The 22,836-nt window shown below is 40.1% G+C and overlaps 1 protein-coding gene across 3 annotated transcripts in view; it reads right to left on the minus strand.

The window, feature by feature from the left end:
- The window catches only part of PPP2R2B (protein phosphatase 2 regulatory subunit Bbeta), a 424,375-nt gene extending 413,559 nt beyond the window's left edge, over positions 1-10,816 (minus strand). For 2 of the 3 annotated variants that reach the window (XM_032477043.1, XM_006182262.3), the window contains exons 1-2: positions 10,615-10,816; positions 10,418-10,495 (exon numbers count right to left, since the gene is read on the minus strand). In XM_032477043.1, the coding sequence (XP_032332934.1) occupies positions 10,418-10,467 (50 nt within the window). In that variant the 5' untranslated portion in view covers positions 10,468-10,495; positions 10,615-10,816. Of the gene's footprint in view, positions 1-10,417; positions 10,592-10,614 lie in introns of those variants that run through there. The other variant, XM_032477044.1, reaches the window with a different exon arrangement.
- Positions 10,817-22,836: the final 12,020 nt, after the last annotated feature.

The following is a 22,836-nucleotide window of genomic DNA, read 5'->3' on the forward strand; positions in this document are numbered from 1 at the left end:
CTATTTTAAGAATTGCTGTTTTCAACACCTAGTGCCCAATATTTACCAAATAAGTGGAGGAATGAAATTCAATATTCTTACCCCTAAACATACGATTATAAAGGTAGCTACACTCTTAAAAAAAAAAAGTTCAACCTAATAAATTAAAAATAAACACACTGGGAAAAAAAAGCATTCAAGTACAAAACCAGGTACCACCCCACAGTGTCCATGTGCTTAATTATTTATTCTCAGCTTTTAAATTCTATTAACCAATAACATAGGCAGTAAGTGGGTTGATGCTGAGTTTGCTTAATGAGTAACATAAGAAGACAACAAAAGGCAGATTATCTTCTCACACGCCCAGACCCCAGCTTTAAGGCAGTCAGCCTAGGGAAGTGGGCATTTGGCATTCCCTGAGTCAGATGTTCTCCAAAGACCTAGCCAATGAACCTTCACCCTTTGTCCAGTGGTAGCGACAGAACTGGGTAAGCCATATCTGCCTCTGCTTCCTGTAGTTAGCGCTGTTGTTGGACTACCTGGAATTGCGCCCCTATTCCTCGCTGGAAAGCCCAGATTTTATTATGGCATCCTCTACTCAAAGAGGACCATCTCTACCGAGCTCAGATGCAAGCCTGATCTGTGCAAGGTAGCTGGGCTAATCCCATCCTCCTTCTCAGTGTTAGTTTAGAACTGGGCCTGTGACTCAGACTGAGGCCAAGGGGACATCATTAGAAATTGCTTGGGAATATCTGGAAAAAATTGTTTTAAAAAATGTCTTTTCACTGGATATTGTTGTGTTTGAGTATAATGCCCTGAATGCCTACAGTTGTCTTGGGATGAAGCTGACATTCCAAGGACAGCAAGCCAGAAGGATGGAGTGGGTCTCAGTCCTCCATGCTATACTTCAGCCAGGGAATTAGTCGGCTCTGGGGGCTCCCTGCCTCGGGACTTATTAAGTGAAAAACTGGGTTACCGCTTAACTGGGCTCTTTACTTTTGACCTTGGTCCCTTACCATTTATTATTGACCTGCTATCAAAAAGAACATTCATATTATTTTTCATTATAAGTTACTACAAGATATTGAATAGAGTTCCCTGTGCTATATAGTAGGTCCTTGCTGTTTATCTACTTTATAGACAGTAGTTTGTATCTGCTAATCCTGAACTCTCAATTTATCCCTCCCCCGCTTTCTGAAAAATATGAAAAAGAATATATACATCTGTGTGTGTGTGTTTGTATAATTGAATCACTATGCTGTACACCAGTGACTAATACAATACTATAAAACAATTACACTTCAATTTTTAAAAAAGAGCATTTAATGACTATTCAGGCAGCAGGACAGGTCTTTATAACGGTCTCTAAGGCTCCTGTTCGTATCTGCCTGTCATCATCCTTCTGTCTCCATTTCTCACACCTTCTCCCTTTGGTCACTCAACTTTGGCCACATCAGCTTCACGTCTAGGCCTTGAACATACCAGGTAAGCTCCTGCCTCAGGGCATTTGCACCCACCGTTACCTCCATCTGGACCTTTCCTCCTCAGATAACCACATCTTTTGATCTCTCGCCTTCTTCATATCATTGCTAAAATGTTATCTTTTGCCTGACATCTTGACCATCTTATTTGAAAGAGGAAACCCACACCCCGAGACCCTCTGTTGCTTTACTTTTCTCAGTTACACTTATAATCTTGTATTTTATAGTCCACTTAATTATTTCATCTATTGTCTCTCTCCTTCACAGTAGGTACTTAGTAGCTATTTGCAGAACTAAGAAAGAGATAATAATTCCTTTACTGTTCCAGATATTTGGGGATGAATTTTCCTGTTGCAGCTGGAAGCGTCCTGAGTGAAGGATTTCCCTTGAGCAGCCACATGACCACTGCTGTGCATTTTCATGACAGTCAGCTGTGTTTAAATTCATAGTCAGTGCTTCTAGAACAGAGGCCTCCCCACCCCTAGAGACATCAATCTACACTGTGTAGTGGAAGAGGAGCAGTAGAAAAATCGCTGGTGTAGGATTCAAAAGTTCACCTTCTGGTCTCTCTGAGACCTTGGAAAGTTCAAATTTATCTCTGTCTGTCTTAATTTCTTCATCTCTATGAGGAATAACCTACTATCTGCAGTATCTATGCTATCTCTTTTATACCTGCAATGTGGGTTCATAATACCTACTCTATTCCGATGGGTGTTATAAAAAAAAATGACGCATATATGTTAAACGCAAAAAGTGCTATTTATCTATAATGGATTTTTTTTATTGTGGTTTATAATGTTGTGCTAATTTCTGGTGTACAGCATAGTGTGATTCAGTTATATATACATATATATATATTCTTTTCATATTTTTTTCATTATAGGCTATTACAAGGTATTGAATACATTTCCCTGTGATGTACAGTAGGACTTTGTTGTTTACCTATTTTATATATAGTAGTTAGTATCTGCAAATCCAAAAATCCCAATTTGTCTCTCCACCCCACCTCTTCCTTTCCCCACTGGTAACCATAAGTTTGTTTACTATGTCTGTGAGTCTGTTTCTGCTTTGTAAATAAGTCATTTGTGTCATTTTTTTAGATTCCACATCTAAGTGATATCATATGATATTAGTCTTTCTCTTTCTGACTTATTTCATTTAGTATGATCATCTCCAGGTCCACCCAGGTTGCTGCAAATGGCATTATTTCACTCTCTTTCTGGCTGAGTAGTATTTATATTTATATATATATATAAATAAGATTGTGGTATATATAATATATACAACTATATATATATATATATATATGCCACAGCTTCTTTATCCAGTCATCTGTCAATGGACATGTAGGTTGCTTCCATGTCTTGGATATTGTAAATAGTGCTGCTATGAACACTGGGGTGCAGGTGCATATGTCTTTTTGAATTAGATATAATTGATTATCTTAAATGAGCTATTTTATTCTCCTTAAAATATTTGTTATTGTTGTATTAGTGGCAATAGTGATTTTTTTCTTTTGGTTTGTTGACATTTACTACTTCCTGAAGGCTTTATTCATTCAATAAGCATTCACTGAGCCCCTAGTAGGTGTCAGGTGACTTTCCAGGAGTGCTCGCTCTACCACCCTGGTTAAGAACACAAACTCTGAGGTCATACAGGTGTATTACTGAGATAGGTTGTTAAACTTTCTGACCCTCAATTTCCTCCACTGTAAAATGAGGTTAAGTTGCCCCACATCTTATTGTTCTGGCAAAAATTAATATATCAAACATTATTATTACAGAATCTTGCCCAGTGAGGTCTGATTAAATAGAATTATTATTACTACTCTCCCATGGCCAGGTATCATGTAGTACTTTTAAAGATCTGATTAAGTAAGCCCTTCAGCATGATCTCAAGATAGTCCAGGGACAATGCATAATTTGCCTAAAGGAAGAGCTGAACCCTAAATAAAACTTGTGTCTATGTGTCTCAAAAGCCTGTCTAACTCCAATTCTGCCCTCGAGTCTCAGACTGGCTGCCAGTTACTCCAGCGATCCTTCCTGGCTCCCTCTGCCACCCTACTGGAGGTTAAGTTGGGTGGCTTATGCTTTTTTCTAGCACTTTTCACACTCATCCTGGATTGCAATGGACAACCCCTTGCTGATAGCTCTTGGAAGAGTGTAAACTGCTTAAGAGAGGGGAGCAATGGTGCCTTGCTCACCCAGCCAGGCACACAGTAGGTGTGCCATAAATGCTTGCTGATTAAACACATTTAAAGTGACGGGCATTAGGGCAGGGGTGAAGTGGACAGCTGTGGAGCTTCTTTTCTCTTGTTGGCTTGGCAATGTTTAATTACCTAATGCTTCAGAGGGAACAGGATGTTTGACCTCAGTGCTGTGCGGAGAACCCGCTTTTCTTCCCCCCACCAGAGCCCTGCAAGCTTCCAGCAAGTCCACTTCTCACCAAGCTGCCTTCAGAGCACGGCAAGCCCACAGCTCTCCTGCGTCAACACATCCTCCATCACAGCTGCGAAAAATGCTTTCATCTCCTGGCGACTTGTTCATAATCAGACCAATTTTGCTCCTAGCAGATTGGAGCCCAGTACAAAGTACAGTCACTTAGGAAATCCCTTTGTAGATGACTGGATGCAGAGAGGAGATTCAGGCTTCCTTTTGACACACAGAGGAGAGGTTTTTACTCCCTTCGGTGCCTGGGGCAGAGAACTAGGACTGCACAGCAACCTCGTATTTATTGGCATTCTGATTTCCTTTCAAAAGCTCAAAGTACGCTCTGATATTCTCTGCTCTCACAATAGCCCTCTGATATCAGGAAAGAACAAACAGAATCTCTCAGTGTGTCTCTTGGATCAACTGAGGTTAGAATTATTTGGGATGCCTGTGAAATTTGCAAGCTGTTTGACTCCACCCCAGACTTTCTGAACCAGAATCTCTAAGGGTCGGACCTGGGAAAGTGCATTTTAACACCCTCCTCAGATGATTCACATGCACAAAAAGGTTTGAAAATCATTCAGTGATTCATTTAAGGTCACTAACTTGGGTAGCTGAGCCCAGCCTAAAATTAGAGACAATCTGACTCCAGATTAGTGCCTAATTAATGGCCCCGTGTTGGTGGCTTGAGGTTGTTGGTTCAGAAAGCTCTGTCCAAAAATGAGAGCTCTTTTTCCCGAAAGGGGAGTTTTTATCACGGCTACCACTGCACCCTATATCCAGAAGTGGGAAGAGCCAGGCAAGCGGGGCTCCATTTTATACCTTTTAGGCTCAGATATGTGAGGTGATGTAACAATCGCCCTGTGCCGTTTATGTGGCATAAGCATCTGAGAAAGGTTATTTGTCATTCCATAAAATGAGAAGGTCATAGTCTTTACACTGCTCTGAGATAGTGCAATCAGTATTGTTCTTTTTGGGTGATAGCAAAGATTCATAATGACTGAAAAGAAGCTGAAAAGTCCTTTCTACGAGTCCCACATTTCTCAAATATCAGTGCAAAGATCTGATATTCCTGCAAATGCTGTAGGTAGAGGACTGCTCTTTGCTAGGAAGGTATTCACAGTCATCAGTTCTTAGTTTAGGGTGAATTGAATGCATCTCACATCAGCAGCCAAACTAATATTTTTCTCTCATTAGGAAACTGAATCAATAGACTCAGCCTCCTCCTTCCCTCCATGTGAGTCATCTTTTCAGAGGCAGGGGCAGGCAAGAAGGTTATGCCCATGGAGCAACACAGAATAAACATCACATTTATTTCCCATGAATAAGATGAAGTGACCTACACTGACAGATATTGAAGAACTGCAGGATGAGAAACAAAAATAGCCTAGAATTATAGTTTCAGAAAGAAAATGGTTATATGCTATCTCTTAGGGGAAAAAAAAAGTCAGATAATTCTGACTTCTTCTCATGCACAGACTCACACACAAAATCTCAGGAAATTGTCTCCTGTCTAGCGTGGGCAATTTCTAGTATGTTCTATGATGACATGGTGTAAAACTTCATGAGATGAAATCACGCATTCTAGGAAATGCCATGCTAGGTGAGTCAAACACAAGAATCACACATGGGACAAGAAAAAATGCTCCATATCACTAATTATCAGAGAAATGCAAATCAAAACTACAATAAGGTATCACCTCACACCAGTCAGAATGGCCATCATTCAAGAGTCCACAAATGACAAATGCTGGAGAGGCTGTGGAGAAAAGGCAAGCCTCCTACACTGCTGGTGGGAACCCTCCTACACTGGCTGGTGCAGCCACTGTGGAAAACAGTATGGAGATTCCTCAAAAGACTAGGAATAGACTTACCATATGACCCAGTCATGCTGCTCATGGGCATACAGCCAGAAGGAACCCTACTTCAAAAAGACACCTGTACCTCAATGTTCATAGCAGCAGTATTTACAATAGCCAAGACACAGAAACAGCCTAAATGTCCATCAATAGATGACTGGATAAAGAAGCTGTGGTATATTTATACAATGGAATACTATTCAGCCATAAAAATGACAACATAACACCATTTGCGGCAACATGGATGTCCCTGGAGAATGTCATTCTAAGTGAAGTAAGCCAGAAAGAGAAAGAAAAATACCATATGAGATCACTCGTATGTGGAATCTGAAAAAAAAAGAACATAAATACAAAATAGAAACAGACTCATAGACATAGAATACAAACTTGTGGTTGCCAAGGGGGTGGGAAGGGACAGACTGGGAGTTCAAAATTTGTAGATACTGACAGGCATATGTAGCATAGATAAACAAGATTATACTGTATAGCACAGGGAAATATATACAAGATTTTGTGGTAGCTCACAGTGAAAAAAAATGTGACAATGACTATATATATGTTCATGTGTAACTGAAAAATTGTGCTCTACACTGGAATTTGACACAGCATTTTAAAATGACTGTAACTCAATTAAAAAAGTTAAAAAAAAAAAAAAAGAATTGCACATGGGGCATCTTTGAAAGTGCACACATCTTCCCAGAACCAGACTAAATGAACAATGCTTAGATGGCATCCTGACCACCAGCAGAAAAGAGAAAACTTCTGTCCATCGATGAGTTGTCTGTCAACACAGTCTGCAAGACGTGTATGATTCCATCCAGCCCAATGATTCCAAATGCCATCTATGCACGAATGCTGCCTTAGTTCCTATTTCTATCTCCCATTCTCTCTCTGAAAAGCCACATTCATAGGCACAACTTCCTTCTTGGTAACTACACCTGAGTGTCTTATAACCATTTCACACACAGGCTCAAAATGAAGTTCATGAGTTTTGTCCCTGAAGGAGTTCAGGACATACTATCCCAAAATATCCTGCCTTGGTATATATTGTTTTGAACTGAAGACAGTTGAAAAAATAGGAAATGCAGGGAGCAGTTTTCTCTGAATCCCCCTTATCTGCCTAAAGATGGATCCTCCAAAAGGAACTCAGTGGCCATGAATCCCTTCTCTGGGAATTTCATCCACCAGGGAAGATTAACTCTCATCTCAGGAGAGAAGACTAGAAGGAGACACCCCACCCAGACAAACCTGGTCACAAACTATCATCTCTTCCAGCTTTTCTTCTAAGGGCCTATTCATCTTTCCTAAACATGAGAGGCTTGTATCCTTCCTCCCCTTCCCCTATTAAGCTGTACACAAGCTCTCAAATCTCACTGTTTTTGAGTATTCACTTTTTTCCTGCATGGCCTCCATGCCCATAATATTAAAAATTAATGCATCTATATACATTTTCTTCCATTAATCTGCCAGATGTCAGTTTATTTCATAGACCCAGCTACTGAACCCAGGAGGGGAGACAGAATCCTCAAATCTGCCTCTTTGCCAGGTTTCCCAGTCTCTGTAACTCAGCCCACAAACTACCCAATCGCTCAAGGCCAAATCTAGAAGCTGTCTTAATTCTCCACTTTACCTCTTCCCTAAAATCCAATCCCTTTCCTTCCAAATATATCCTGAGTCTCTTCTTTTCTCCTCATCTGCAACTCCTCCCCTCTAATTAAGCCACGTTGCCTCTCATCAGAATTCTGATAAGAATTATTTTAACAGTGTAAATTTCATCTTTAAACTCCTGCAATGGTAAGGTGTCCCATTATTCTCAAAATAAAGCCCAGCCTCTGTGACGTGACTCAAAGGTTCTACCTGACCCAGCCCCTACCTGCCTCTCTGCCTCTTTTCAGACACAGCTTGCTGCCACCAACTCTAGCTACACTGGGCTCTTGTATGTGCTTTGAAAATATCACCTTTTGTCCTGGCACTGGGCCTGTACATGCACTTGTTTTATTAGTACCTATAATGACCAAGGCATGGTTCTTTGAACGCTGGCACATGTCCATCTTTCAGGCCTTAGCTCAGGTGCCACCTCCTCAGAGAGGCCTTCCCTAATGCCCCACAGTGAAGTGACCTCCTCCAGGAACTCCCTCATGCCATCCTGCTTGTATCTTTCTTACTGTTCATCAAAACCACAAGTGACCTTCTATTTTTCTACCTTTTTTAATTGGCCAAGTCTTTCATTATAAAATGATTTTTTTTACATCATGCAGCTCATTCACCTGGCCCACAACAGCCATGCGATAATTACCTATTAAATATTTGAATGAATGAGTGAATAAATGAATTTGAGTGCTATTACTACCTTACCAAAAATTCAGTTTCATCACCACTGTCTGAAAAGAGCTGACTTCAGTTAGGTCTTTGCAGCACAGCAATAATTTTCCAAGCCTCAGCAATACCAGGTGGCACCATGTGGCACAGGATATAGAGCATCATTTACTGTCCCTCCAGCATCCCACAGCCTGGATCTCACCTACCTTTCCAGTTTAATCTTTCACTTTGATTCTGCAGGTTCTCTATGCCCCAGTAAAATAGAATCCTTCCTCTTTCTAAGCTTATAAACCTCAGGACCTTCGCACACACTGTTCCCACCACTTCAACTTCCTTCCTCTTAGTGTCTCATAATTTCTGTTTCCTGAAATCCTCTGAGCACTTGAGAAGTATCACTATATAAATGTATCAAATCAACAGGTTGGACAGGTTAAACTTACAAATCTATGTCAGTTATATCTCAATTTTTAAAAAGAAGAAAGTGTCAATGAAATGGATATGGTAAATCAAATTTTTAAATGCTTTCATTTGGAGAGCTTGGAAAATGGGCACTGGTATGTGTTGATAGTGGATTGGTAAGTCATTAGTTCCTCTAAAGGCCTACTGATACTTAACAGTTTTAAAAATCTTAAAATACAGCTCTATAAACCTTAACGAAGGAATTCTATTTTTGAGAATGTAGCTTAATGATATAATCATAGTAATTTATCATAATTATTGAACATTTCCTATGTGCTGTGTTGTTTAAAATGTCTAATTATACTCCTACAGTAGTTCCTCAGGGTAAATTTTGTTATCCCATTTTTACATATCGGGAAATGAAATCATGAAAAATTTGAGGTAACTTGCTTTGTGACAATGAGAAGTGAGGCCAAATTCTGAACCAGGTATTTTATTGTAAAACATACGCTCTTAATCACTCTACCACATAGCTTTTCCTAGATAAACACAGAGCAGCTCTTAGGGATGTCCATAACAGTGGTATTATAAATCTTGAAAATTTGGGTAAATTAGGGCATCCCTACTGTTCATAATACGAAAGATGATCACTCTATGTGGTTGGGTGAAAACATCTATTTACAAAATAGTATTTCCATCATGACTCCACTTTAGTAAAAACAAAAATTGTGTTGATTTTGTTCATTATATACTAACCCGTCCCCTTCATAATATCTTGTTTGTTAATTGAATCAATTGATGAGTATATACATAGTCAAGAGGTTAGAAAAATATACCACAAACACTTAGTGGCACTGATCTGTGGAATTATGAATAATATTTATTTTCTGATTTTTTTGTTATATTTAAAGTTATCTACACTGAGAACAAAGTTTTAGTAATCAGAGAGGAAAAAGAATGTTATATTTTAATTATATTGAGTTTCTAAAAATGAATTATAGCAAGGTTGTAGATAAAATATCTCTTCGAAAGTACTCAAAATAATTTTTACTTAAATAATTTTTCACTCTGAATTAAACTGCTATAGAATGACCCAAAAGTTCACATGCATTCATGGATGTTAGTTTCCACATTCAAGTTCACTCTGTCAACATTTCACTTCCTTATTCACGGATATGAGTTTTAGACCTTACACCACATTCGGTATCTATCCCTACTACCAATTGAGTACCTCTGTTTCTGGCAACCCTGACTGCATTCTACTAAGACAGCTAAATCTTGATTTCAAACGCCCAGAAGTGCTATTCCAGTTCCTTCTAATTGCCTATCATTCAGCTATTTTGAAATGCAGACATCCTTTGGGATGTTTCCCCACTCAGGCTTGTAAGGAAAGAAATGAAGAGAATTAAAAACAGGTTCTTCAGGAGGAGGTAGAGGGCCTGGAATAGCACACTCTCCCGAGAGCCAGAAAGACAATTACACGCTGGCATTGGGACTCAGTGTACCCACAGTTAATATTCAAGTCAGACTTGAATGCTTCCTTTTCCTCATGTGCTTCATGATAGTGGCAAGTCATCTTCCACACAGAACAGAAGGATGAGACTAATGTCTGACCATCTTGAAGTGTTTGCTTTCAGAAATCTGCAGAGCTGATAGCCCCCCCAACCCCCCAAGAAATGAGACTTGCCTAGTTTCGCCCCTCTCTCTGCAAATCTGTTTCACTGAAAAGTTCATTTCAGTGCTGCCTCATTGGTGGGAATAAAAAAAGCTTCAACAACAACCACAAAAAGCCTTAAAAGAAATGATTAAATCCATTTCTAGCTCAGAATGCTATTCTGGGATATGTGGGGACTTACATGAACGCAAAGATGAACATTTCTGATCTGGAAGCAGCACAAACCCCAGGAAGGCAAGGAAAAGGGTAGGGGTGGGTAGCAGAGCTTTCTCCTACCTTCCGTGGCTCCAATCTCGATAGTGCCCTTCACTTGGCTGAAGCACCATAGTGTGTCCTGGGTGAGAGCCCCCAATCCTGCAAGCGACACAAGGAGACAATTCCGGTTAGGTAAGGCTCCCAGTTGTCCTTAAAAGGCCAACACGGAAAGAAATACAGCGTGTTATCTAGGCATTTCTAAAAGGAGACTTGCACACTGGGTATCATTCTGTCAGAGAGAAGAGCTTAGGGAGTCCGGGGGGATGGTTGGTCTGCAAGGAAAGCGTTCTGCTGCAAATCACTGGTCTGTCTCCTCCATCTGACCATGCCAGGACCAGCCCGAGCTGGAGCAATCGGAGTTGTCACTTGTCGGCCCCTGTCAGCGTCCTCCAGCAGTTACAGCACCCACCCTGTGTGACTGCCCCTTTTCATGGGAACACTAATGCTTTCCATTGTTTTCCTTCTGTGATGGTGCGGGGAGAAAGAGGCAGTTTGTTAAGAGGGCAGAGAGGAAAAGAAAGGCAACTTTTTTTTTTTTTTTTTAACCAGTTTCAAAGTTTTCATGGCTGAACAGCCAGTAAGGGGTCAGATGCTCAGAGAACTTCCATCTCTCTTGTTCCCTTCTTGACTGCTTGCCAAAGTCAGAGCTGAATGGAGAGGAGTGGAAAGCAAAAAAGGTTGGAGAAGAGGGGCTGGGGGTGGTGGCTGCGGATGGAGGTGGGGGTGGTGGCTGGAGAAGGAAGGTGGGGGTGGTGGCTAACCCAGGGTTGAAGAGTCAGTTCTGACAAACATGGCCTATTTTGTTCTATGGGGATTTCTGTTCAAATTCAAATTGGACCTTTGACAGGGTTAAATTTTCTGGCTTATTATGACTTCTGGTTCCTACAAACATATGTATCTGATACTCATGCGTATACTATAATATATAGAATACATTTGTTGAGATATATATTCAAGTCAAAGAGGCTCTTTCCAGAACATTTCCAGGTGGCAGGTGGCATTTCCAGAATGGCTTACTTCTCAACAGCATGGATGTTCCCTTCAATTCTACTAGGTTCTACAATTAAGGGGAATACTGCATAGTCAAATTATGGGAGAGGCTATCAATTTAAGAATAATTGTATCAGCAGAAAAAGTCAAATATCAAAACTAAATGACCTTTAAAAAAATACACACAAGGTTGGGGGCCAAGATGGCAGAGTAGAAGGATGCTCGCAGCTCACCCTCTCCCATGAATACACCCAGAGTGAGATCCACAGACCCACCCACCCACTCAGAACACCTACTGAACTTTGACAGAACATCGCCTTCCTCAAAAGACAAAATTCGCCACAAATCTGGTCGGAGAAGAGGAAAAAAGAAAGAAGAAAAAGGAAATTAGTGCGGGATAGGTCCCACGGGGAGGGAGAGGCAAAGGAGGAATGGCGCTTCTGTGCTGGGTCTCCTCGTCTCTAACAGAGAGGCCAGCAGGACAGAGGGGGAGCCTCAGGTTCATATCTGTACGGAAGAGCCCTTGACTGACAGAACTAAGTTAAATGGGCACAAACCGTCCCTGCAACCCCCAGCCCTGGACGCAAACGGGCAGGGGTGGGACAGGACAGGCTGCCTGAAGGGGCAGAGGACTGGGCAGCTGCACTGAGACAGCCTCGGGGGACTGAGGTGGACTGTGCGCAGTGGCTGGGAGGGGATATAAAGCAGAACAGCCTCCATAAAATACAAAAGAAAAAGCAAAGCAACATGGCTGGTGTGCCCTGGGCGGAAGGACCCCATAGCCTTTGTCTCCTCAGACCCCTGGCGCCATTACTGGCAGGGCTCAGCACAGCCACCATGTTCTCCGGTGCGCGGCTCCCAGGCGGAGGTGGGGTGGAAACCTGAATGCGTACCTGGGGCTCCGCAACCTCACAGGCGGGACTGAGGTTTGTTGACAGCCCCAGGGAGAGGGGAATGTTCTGCCACGGTGCCTCTGCAAACCCTAGCCTCTAAGACAAACGAACCAGGAGCGGAGTTCTGCCACAGAGCACGGGCGAGGGCTGGTGCGGCCATTTTCTCCGAGCCCGCCTGTGGAGCGCAGAGCAGCACTGAACACGGGAGGGGCGGAGGGACCTGCCCACCTATCGTGCACGAGCACAGCGCAGGGACGCAGCATAGGGAGGGGGCCCAACCTGCCTGCCTAGCAGCACTGGGAGCAGCACAGATGGGGGCACGACCCAAGGGCCTCTGGAACCAGCGAGCGGAGTTCACGCAGCAGGACAAGAGCAGGAACAGCAACAACCACAGAACAAAAAGGAGGCCCCCGCTCAATGGCCAGGGCAGGCTCTGGCCACCATGACACTGGCCACACCCCCAACCAAAGGGGTAACAGACAAAAGACACGGAAGGAAAACTTGGCAACCACCCATACTTAAAAAGACCTTTGGACAAAATTATTAAGAGCACACAGTCTCCATGGGAACACATCCACATTTTTTTTCTTTTCTAATTTTTAATTTTTTTAAATGCTTTTAATCTTTTTAAAAAATGTTTAATTTTTTAAAAATTTGTCTCAATTTGATTTTTCTTTGTTTCGTTCTTCTGTTATTGATTATACTCTGTTTTCAAATCTTTTTTCTTTAAAATATTTTTTTTTTAGTTTTATTTCCACATACGTGTTAGATAAACAAACAAACAAACGCCTTCAGGACCACAGGAGATACTGATACTCCACAATCCATAGTGCCAGAGAGATATAAGTAAAATGAAGAAGCAGAGGAAAAACAAAAGGGAAAAAAATGACAGCATGGAGACTAAACAACATGCTACTAAAAAAAAAAAAAAAAAAGTCAATGATGAAATCAAAAAAGAAGTTAAAAAATACTTTGAGACAAATGACAATGAAAACACAACCACACAGAATCTATGGGATGCAGCAAAATAAGTCCTAAGAGGGAGTTCATAGTGATACAGGCTTTGTTCAAAAAAGAACAATCTCAAATAAACAATCTAATCTGTCAGCTAAAAGAATTAGAAAAAGAAGAGCAAACAAAACCAAAAGTCAGCAGAAGGAAGGAAATAATAAATATCAGGAAGGAAATAAAATAGAGATTTAAAAAAACAACAAAAAATCAACCATCCTTGTGTTCCTGGGATGAACCCAACCTGATCACGGTGTATTATCTTTTTTATGTGCTGTTGGATTCTGTTTGTTTATATTTTGTTGAGGATTTTTGCATCTATGTTCATCAGTGATATTGACCTATAATTTTCTTTATTGATAGTGTCTGCCTAGTTTTGATATCAGGGTGATGGTGGCTTCATTGAATGAGTTTGGGAGTACTCCCGCCATTTCAATCTTCTGGAAGAGTTTGAGAAGGACTGGTATGAAATCTTCTTTGTATATTTGGCAGAATTCCCCTGTGAAGCCATCCGGTCCTGGACTTTTGTTTGTAGGGAGATTTTTTTATTGCTAATTCTATTCCACTTCTAGTGATTGGTTTGTTCAAGTGATCATTTTCTTCTTGATTCAGTCTTGGTGGACTGTATGTTTCCAGAAACTTGTCCATTTCTTCTAGGTTATCCATTTTGTTTCCATATAGTTGTTCATGGTATTCATATGATATTTTGTATTTCTGTGGTATTGGTGTAATTTCTCCATTTTCCTTTCGTATTTTGTTTATTTGTGCTCTCTCTTTTCTCTTCTTCATGAGCTTGGCCAGAGGTTTGTCAATTTTGTTTATTCTTTCAAAAAAACAGCTCTTGGTTTGATTGTTCAACACACGCAAATCAATCAATGTGATACACCACATCCACAAAAGGGAGGACAAAAACCACATGATCATCTCAATAGATGCAGAAAAAGCATCTGATAAAATTCAGCACCCACTTATGATTTAAAAAACCCTTACCAAAGTGGGTATAGAGGGAACATATCTCCACATAATAAAAGCTATTTATGACAAACCTACAGCCAGCATAGTACTCAATGGTGAAAAACTGAAACTCTTCCCACTGAAATCTGGGACAAGACAAAGTTGTCCACTCTGACCATTTCTATTCAACATAGTCTTGGAAGTCCTAGCCACAGCAATCAGGCAAGAAAAAGAAATAAAAGGGATCCAAATTGGAAAAGAGGTAAAATTGTCACTATATGCAGACGACATGATACTATATATAGAAAATTCTAAAATCTCCACATGAAAACTACTAGAGCTAATAAAAGAATTCAGCAAGGTAGCAGGATACAAGATTAATGTACAAAAATCAGTTGCATTTCTTTACACTAATGATGAATCAACAGGGAAAGAAAGTAAAGAAACAATCCCTTTTAAAATAGCACCCAAAGTAATAAAATACCTAGGAATAAATCTAACCAAGCAGGTGAAAGACTCATACATGGAGAACTACAAAACACTGATTAAGGAAATTAAAGAAGACTTAAAGAAATGAAAAGATATCCCATGCTCTTGGATTGGAAGAATCAATATTGTTAAAATAGTCATAACTGCCCAAGGCAATCTACAGATTTAATGCAATCCCTATCAAATTACCAGGACATTTTTCACAGAATAAGAACAAGTCATATCAAAATTTATATGGAATCACAAAAGACCCAGAATTGCCAAAGCAATACTGAAGAAAAAGAATGAAGCTGGAGGAGTAACCCTCCCAGACTTCACACAATACTACAGAGCTACACACAGAGAAAAAAATGTGACAATGAATATGTATATGTTCATGTATAACTGAAAAATTGTGCTCTACACTGGAATTTGGCACAACATTGTAAAATGATTATAAATCAATAAAAAATGTTTAAAAATACTACAGAGCTACAATAATCAAAACAGCATGGTATTGGTACAAAAATAGACATATGGATCAATGGAACAAAATAGAGAGCCCAGAAATGAACCCACAAACTTTTGGTCAATTAATCTTTGACAAAGGAGGCAAGAACATGCAATGGAATAAAGACAGTCTCTTCAGCAAATGGTACTGGGAAAACTAGACAGCTGCATGTAAATCAATGAAGTTAGAACACTCCCTCACACCATACACAAAAAATAAACTTAAAATGGCTTAAAGACTTAAACATAAGACAAGATACAATAAACCTCCTAGAAGAAAATATAGGCAAAACATTATCTCATATACATCTCAGCAATGTTCTCCTAGGGCAGTCTACCCAAGCAATAGAAATAAAAGCAAAAATAAACAAATGGGACCTAATTAAACTTACAAGCTTTTGCACAGCAAAGGAAACCATAAGCAAAATGAAACAACAACCTACAGAACAGGAGAAAATATTTGCAGAAAATGAGACTGAGAAGGGCTTGATTTCCAGAATATATAAACAGCTTATACAACTTAAAAAAAAAAATACCCAACCCAAAAATGGACAGAAGACCTAAACAAGCAATTATCCAATGAAGACATACAAATGGTCAATAGAGACATGAAAAAATGCTCAATATCACTAAATATCAGAGAAATGCAAATAAAAACTACAATGAGGTATCACCTCACACCAGTCAGAATGGCCATCATTCAAAAGTCCACAAATGATAAATGCTGGAGAGGCTGTGGAGAAAAGGGAACCCTCCTACACTGTTGGTGGGAATGCAGTTTGGTGGGAAACAGGATGAAGATTCCTCAAAAGACTAAAAACAGACTTACCACATGATCCAGCAATCCCACTTTGGGGCATATATCCAGAGGAAACCTTAGTTCAGAAAGACACCTGTACCCCAATGTTCATAGCAGCACTATTTACAATAGCCAAGACAAGGAAACAACCTAAATGTCCATTGATAGACGACTGGATAAAGAAGCTGTGGTATATTTATACAACGGAATACTACTCAGCAATAAAAATGATAAAATAATGCCATTTGCAGCAACATGCATGGCCCTGGAGAATGGCATTCTAAGTGAAGTAAACGAAAAAGAGAAAGACAAATACTATATGATATCACTTATATATGGAATTGAAAAACAGAAAAATGAACTTATTTACAAAACAGAAATAGACTCACAAACATAGAAAACAAACTTATGGTTACCAGTGAGGAAGGGGGTAGGAAGGGATAAATTGGGAGTTCAAGATTTGCAGATACTGACTAATATAAATAAAATAGATAAACAAGTTTATACTGTATAACACAGGGAACTGTATTCAATATCTTGTAATAGCTTACAGTGAAAAAGAACATGAAAATGAATATATGTATGTTTCTGTATGACTGACGCATTGTGCTGTACACCAGAAATTAACACAGCATTGTAAACTATTCCTACACACACACACACACACACAGAACTAAGTAGCATTGTCAGCAACAGACTTCTCCTGAGCCCCTACATGAAATCCCTCATTCACTCAGCCACTTGAGAGGAGAGCTGTCACCCATCTGTTTTTCTCACTGTTGTGGACAGCATGTTTGATGGAAGTAGCTTAGGGTCATCATTAGAAGCATTCACTTTGCAGTCAGATGGGGTTTGGAGTTGGGTTCGGACCTGAGACAAGTTCCCAAACATGAGGAGTCTGTTTTCCCATTTAAAAATGGCAATAATAATTATAGTACCCATCTCTGAGAGTTGTGGATATTGAAAATGCTAAGCACAGTCAAGCAACTTGAACATGATGATCAGCAAAGAATCTAAAATGTTCAATAATATTAAAAAAGAAAGTTAGCTGAGAAATTTTCAGTTACTTGCTATGAAGTAGGCACTGTACTAAGCATTCCTCTTAGACTATTCCATTCTCACACAAGTCTATGAGGAGGGTACCATCATACCCCCATTGTACAGGCAAAGAAACCGAGACTCAGGAAGTTTTGATTCCTTATCCAAGGTCACACCTAGGACACGTGGCAGAGCTGGGATTTCCACCCAGGATGTCTGAAATCCAAGATTCCCAGTGTGCCCAAGTCAGCTCGCCCATGAAATCGCAACACTCCCAGTGTTCCAATGTCAGCCTGTCTATTTAATAGTTAGGGCCATTCATCCCAGAGAGGCTACACCACTTGAACTAGTGCCTCATTTGGAAGGCTGAGCTGAAGTACAGTTTTAGATGTCAATTATTAAAGTAACTGTGTCTCCTCTAAGACTACACAGGGTGAAAACTTCCCAATAAAACTAACATCTGGGAGGCAGCATTTACTGGTGCATCAAGGCCACATGCACAGACTGGTCGCTAATTCTTTCTGGTGCTTCTAGCTCTGGCCTTGGGTTTCAGCATCAGACATTCTTTGATGAATTCTTACTGTTCCTTGTGAGTTGTCACGGACCCTCCCTAAACTGCCAATTCTGCTGTTGAATCTGGGACTGCATCTGTCTCTTAGGGAACTTCAGCTACAGGGTTTTATCAGCATGTTTATCATCATGTTTCCTAGAGCCAGTTTACAGGTAGAGGAAGTTTGCGCCGTAAAACGAGCTGGAGGGAATGCCTCCCCTTATATCTATAGTTAGGCCTGTCTTCCTGATTTTTGTCCTAGTGTTGTTCCTATATCACTACTTAGGACTCCAGGTGTCGACACTGCACCAATGACCACAAAATATGTACTTTAAAATAAGCAGACACTTACAACCCTGAAATACACACACACACACACACACACACACACACACACACACACACACACACACACACACTCACTCAGGAAGTAAATATGGGTCTTTGCATAGGGATTCATATTGCTTCAGGAAATTTTAGCTGTAGAGGGAAGCTTGCTAATTGTAAATCAACTTCTTTCACACTTTCAAAGACCAAATCAAAGAGAATTACTAACTTGCTGAGAGTCACAGATCAGGGGAGCATGTGACCAATTCAATGTCAGTGACATTTCCAATCATCACCCACAGATGTGGTTGCCCAGGCCCATGAGATCGGTTGATGAGTATGAGAGGTCAAGGTAGCCAATGTTACTGTCAGTTTTCTCATTCAGGGCAGTCTTTGATTGGACCCAGTTTCTGTCTTCCACCAAGATCATTGCCAAATGATGACATTAGTGATGTAAAGAGAGTTTGGATCATGCCATCTCTATCCTAAAAGAGCTAAACAGCAGCTGAAAACACTAATGCCTTGATGAGTTAGGCTGAGAAGCCTGGCTTGGTTGTAAGATACTCAGTGGAATTCATACATGACGTGAGTCGGTGATTACTCAGAAATGATGGGGATGGTGAAGCCTGGAGGACTCAATCCTTGTGTGAAGGGGGCTCCAGCTGAGAGCTGCCATGGAGGTTTTCAGCCCAATGTTATTGGATTGGCTGGGTTTTTGTTTGTTTTTCAGAAGGAGCCAGAGATCTGGACTATTATGTGAAAACTGTTAACCAATCCAAAGTGTGGTTGACCCAACACGGGGAAAACACATCACATCTGCATGCTGAACATGATCTTTGTGCCACCAATTTGCAAATCTCTGGCTAGAATATTTGAAATGAACAATGCCTTAGATAATATTTGGTCCATTCTTTCCATTTGATAGATTAGGAAGCAAGGCCCCAAGAAGGGAGAGAACTCACAACACAGTAAAGTTATTTTAGTTGCAGACCTAGGACTCCGAGATGACCATTTTATTTCTGATACTAGATTTTCTTTTACCACCAGGCTACCTCTCATGGTGATGGTTTGGTGAGATATCTGTCTGAATTTAATGAATGATCTTTACGGAAGTGGATTTAACTGCTAAAGTGGATGACCGAGAGAATTAAGTTGGCATGGGTGAGAAAGGAAAATGTATTTCTCTTAAATTGCATGCCTTAACCACTTTCCTAAACCCTGGTGCCAAATGATGCTCCAGTTGCTATGGTAACTTTGTCAATAAGCAACATCCTCTAAGAGGAAGCTGGTGCAGATCCAGTATCTAAACATCCCCAAAGATGCTCATTCCTCTCTCCTCACAACTGTGGCTCAGGAAGGTCATGGGTCTCACTCATTGGAAGGCCAAGAGGTCAGCCCACTGCTGGTACAACTTGACTTCTTTCTAGGGTCATATAATAGCTGACTTCTGAATTTGGACAGCCCTTGGAGAGCATTTGGTCTAACTGCCTCACTTAAAAGCAGCGGACACTGAGGCCCAGAGTGGGCACAGCCACACAGTGAGTTCACAGCAGAATCGGAGCCAGATCCCAGAGCTCTGATGTCCAGAGCAAGCCACCCCTTCTTCCTGCGCCGCCCCAGCAGGGCCCTTCAGAGCCGAGGCCAGCCTTTGTGCTGTCTCTTCTGTGCCAGCTCGGCTGCGTGACTACAATGAACAGAGGGTGTGACATGCAGCAAATAAAGCTCCTTATTGATTGAGAGGCCACTGTAAAGAGTTGTTTTCATGGACTTGGCATCAGTGGCCTGCTTCTTTCTGCGGAGAGAGACAGACAGAGACAAGAGAGGGAGATGATCCTTGCCCAGAATTTCCCTCAGAGAGGAATCTATTTTGAAACTGGCCAGGACCCAGGCCCTAGATGTGTATTCAACTACACGGACAGAGCCTACAGCTGTGCAGTCCTCTCTGACTGTGTTGTCAGGAGGCTACCAGGGTGACTTAAGAAAGGCACTCAGTGTGAGTGGGTATCTTCCTCACACACCAACCACAACTTGGTGGAAAAACCTTTCTACCTAGAGTACAGATCTCAAGGATATACTCAGTTGCTTTAGAGACAGTTAACGACAAGGGGACTCCAAACTTAAATAGCAGAGAGGCTTTTATTTCTCACTTGCTACCTCCACACCTTACGTATAGCTCCGTGTCCGCCCACTGCTGCTGTGTTTAGTAAAGCTAGGTCACTTCTATGTCCCCAACCTGCCAGTGAGCCCATGAAGAACAGGAACAGTGAAGGTAAATACGTCCGATGTTTGACTTCAACTTTTCCCTTCCTGCAGCAACCAGTAGAGATATCACAGTGAAACCATCATTGCATTGATTTTGCCAGGTGTAATTCATTGAATGATTTCAATTGACAATCAAGCAAATGTATACTTGGCAAAACTGACTGTCAAAATAGTCCATCTGGTGGGAGAGAAGGAAAGGAGGTGGAAGAGAGTGGCTACACTGGACTGATTATTAAGAAGGCAGAATCTACAGGGACTTGAGGTGATTTGAAGTGCGAAAGAGGAAGGGAAGAGGGGGAGAAATCCTGGTCTATGGGTGACAGCCTGGAGGTACTCATTCTTTATTGTTCATTGGATCCTACATCCTAAGAATTTATTTGCTGAACAAAGGAAAGACATTTTTACACTCCCCAAGAAGGAAAGTGCCTGAATGGAAATCCCACTCCCTTCTACTATCAAAGGAAACGGAGATGCCTAACATCCTTAAAAAGATAGATGTAAATATTTGTATTAGGTACTGAGAAAATGAGAAGACAGTTCTTTCTTCCCGATTGCATCCTAGCATGCCATTCGGGAATAGGATTAAAAAATAGCATAGATCAAAGCATTAGATTTTGCTCATCTTCTCTCTATATACAATTATTATTTTGTAATAGTTTTATAGTATTTAATAGGCTTTAATAGATGGTTACTGTAGCCCTTTCTACTCTCTTTTTAAAAAGCTTTTGGAGGTATACTTGACTCAATAAACAGGACATATTTAGAGTATAGAATTTGATAAGTTGTGACATGTACACACCTTAAAATATCACTGTAATCAATATAATAATCTCAGCCAACACCCCTCAAACATTTCTCCTGCTTCCCTGTAACCATTTTTTCCAGCTCTTGCTTCCCACGCCCCCCATCTCAGGCACCTCTGATCAGCTCACTGTCACTATTCATTAGTTTGTATTTTCTATAATCTTATATAAATGCAACCCTATGGTACATACTCTTTTTTTTTCTGGCTTCCTTCACTCAACATAATTATTTTGAGATTAATCCATGTCTTTGTGTGTATCAATAGTCCATTCCTTTTTATTGCTGACTAGCATTCCATTACATGGATATACTACAGTTTGTTTTCCATTACTGGAATTTGTGTTGTTTCCAATTTTTTGTTATTACAAATAAAGCTGCTAGAAACAATCGTGTGCACGTATTTGCATATGCTTTTATTTCTCTTGGGTAAATGCCTAGGAATGGAATAGTTCATTATTATGGTAAGTGTATTGGTAATATTGTAAGAAATGCCAATCTAAAGCGATTTTTTCCTAAAGTGATTGCCATCACCCACATGTCCCAGAGTTCTAGCTCTTCCACATCCTTATCAGCCCACTGTAGAGGCAGATGTTTTAAGTTTCGGCACTCTACTGGGAATACAGTGGCATACTGTGTTTTAAATATGCATTTTCCTAAATAAGTATCTTTTCCTGTGCTTATTTGTAATCTATATCTTATTTTTCTCACCTTGTTCCACTGGCTAAAACCTCTTATAAAAATTTTAACAGAAGCAGTGAAATTAGAAACGCTTGTCTTGTTCCTAAACTTAGGGGGAAACCTTTCAGTTTTTCACCATTCAGTATGATGTTAACTATAGATTTTTCATTAATGGGTTTATCTGTTAAGGTTAAGGAAGTTTCATTCTATTTCTAGTTTGCTGAGAGGTTGTATCAGGAATGTTTGTTAAATGTTGTCAAGTGTATTTTTTTCTGCATCTACTAGGTGATCCATTTTTTCTTTCAATATTTTATTTATGTGGTGAATTACACTAATTGATTTGTTTAATGTTAAAGTAATCTTGCATTTGGTTGTGGTGCATAATCTTTCCTTATATTTTTAGATGTTAATTGCAAAAATTGTGTTTATAATTTTTGTATTTATACTCATGAGAGAAATTTGTATCAGGGACTACTGACCTCATAGAAGGAGTTGGGAATTAATTATTCACTCCTCTTCAATTTTCTGGAAAAGTGTTGCAGAACTTACCAGTAAGCCATCTGGGCTTGATGTTTTCTGTGGTTTTTAATTACAAATTCAATTTCTTTAGTAGATATAGTGTTAACCAGGTTATCTATTTTTTCCTTGAGTGGCTTTGGTGTCCTTTCACGGAATTTTTCTATTTCATCTCAGTTGTCAAATTTATTGGCATAATGTTGTTCATAATATTCTCTTATTATCCTTTTAATATCTGAAGAATCTGTAGAGGTGTACCTCTTTTCTTCCTGATGGTATTTTGCATCTTCTGGTTGTTGGGGTTTTTTTCCCCCTGATCAATCTGGCTAGATCTTCCCCCAAAACAAGATTTTGGTGTTACTGACCTTCTGTATTATTTTTCTGTTCTATTTCATTGAGTTTTATCTTTGATCTTCATTATTTCCTTTTTTTCTGCTTACTTTGGATTTCATTTTGTTCTTTGTCTGGTTTTTTGAAGTGAAAGCTGAAGTCATTGATTTGAGACCCTTTTTCTTAATATAGCTGTCTAGTGCTATAGATTTTCTTGTAAGTACTGCTTTTGTGGCATCCCACAAATTTTGATATGTTGTGTTTTCATTTCAAAATAATTTGATTTCCTTTTTAATTTTTTGACCTTTGACTT

This window comes from Camelus ferus, chromosome 3 (assembly GCF_009834535.1).
Source record: "Camelus ferus isolate YT-003-E chromosome 3, BCGSAC_Cfer_1.0, whole genome shotgun sequence".
Taxonomy (NCBI): domain Eukaryota; kingdom Metazoa; phylum Chordata; class Mammalia; order Artiodactyla; family Camelidae; genus Camelus; species Camelus ferus.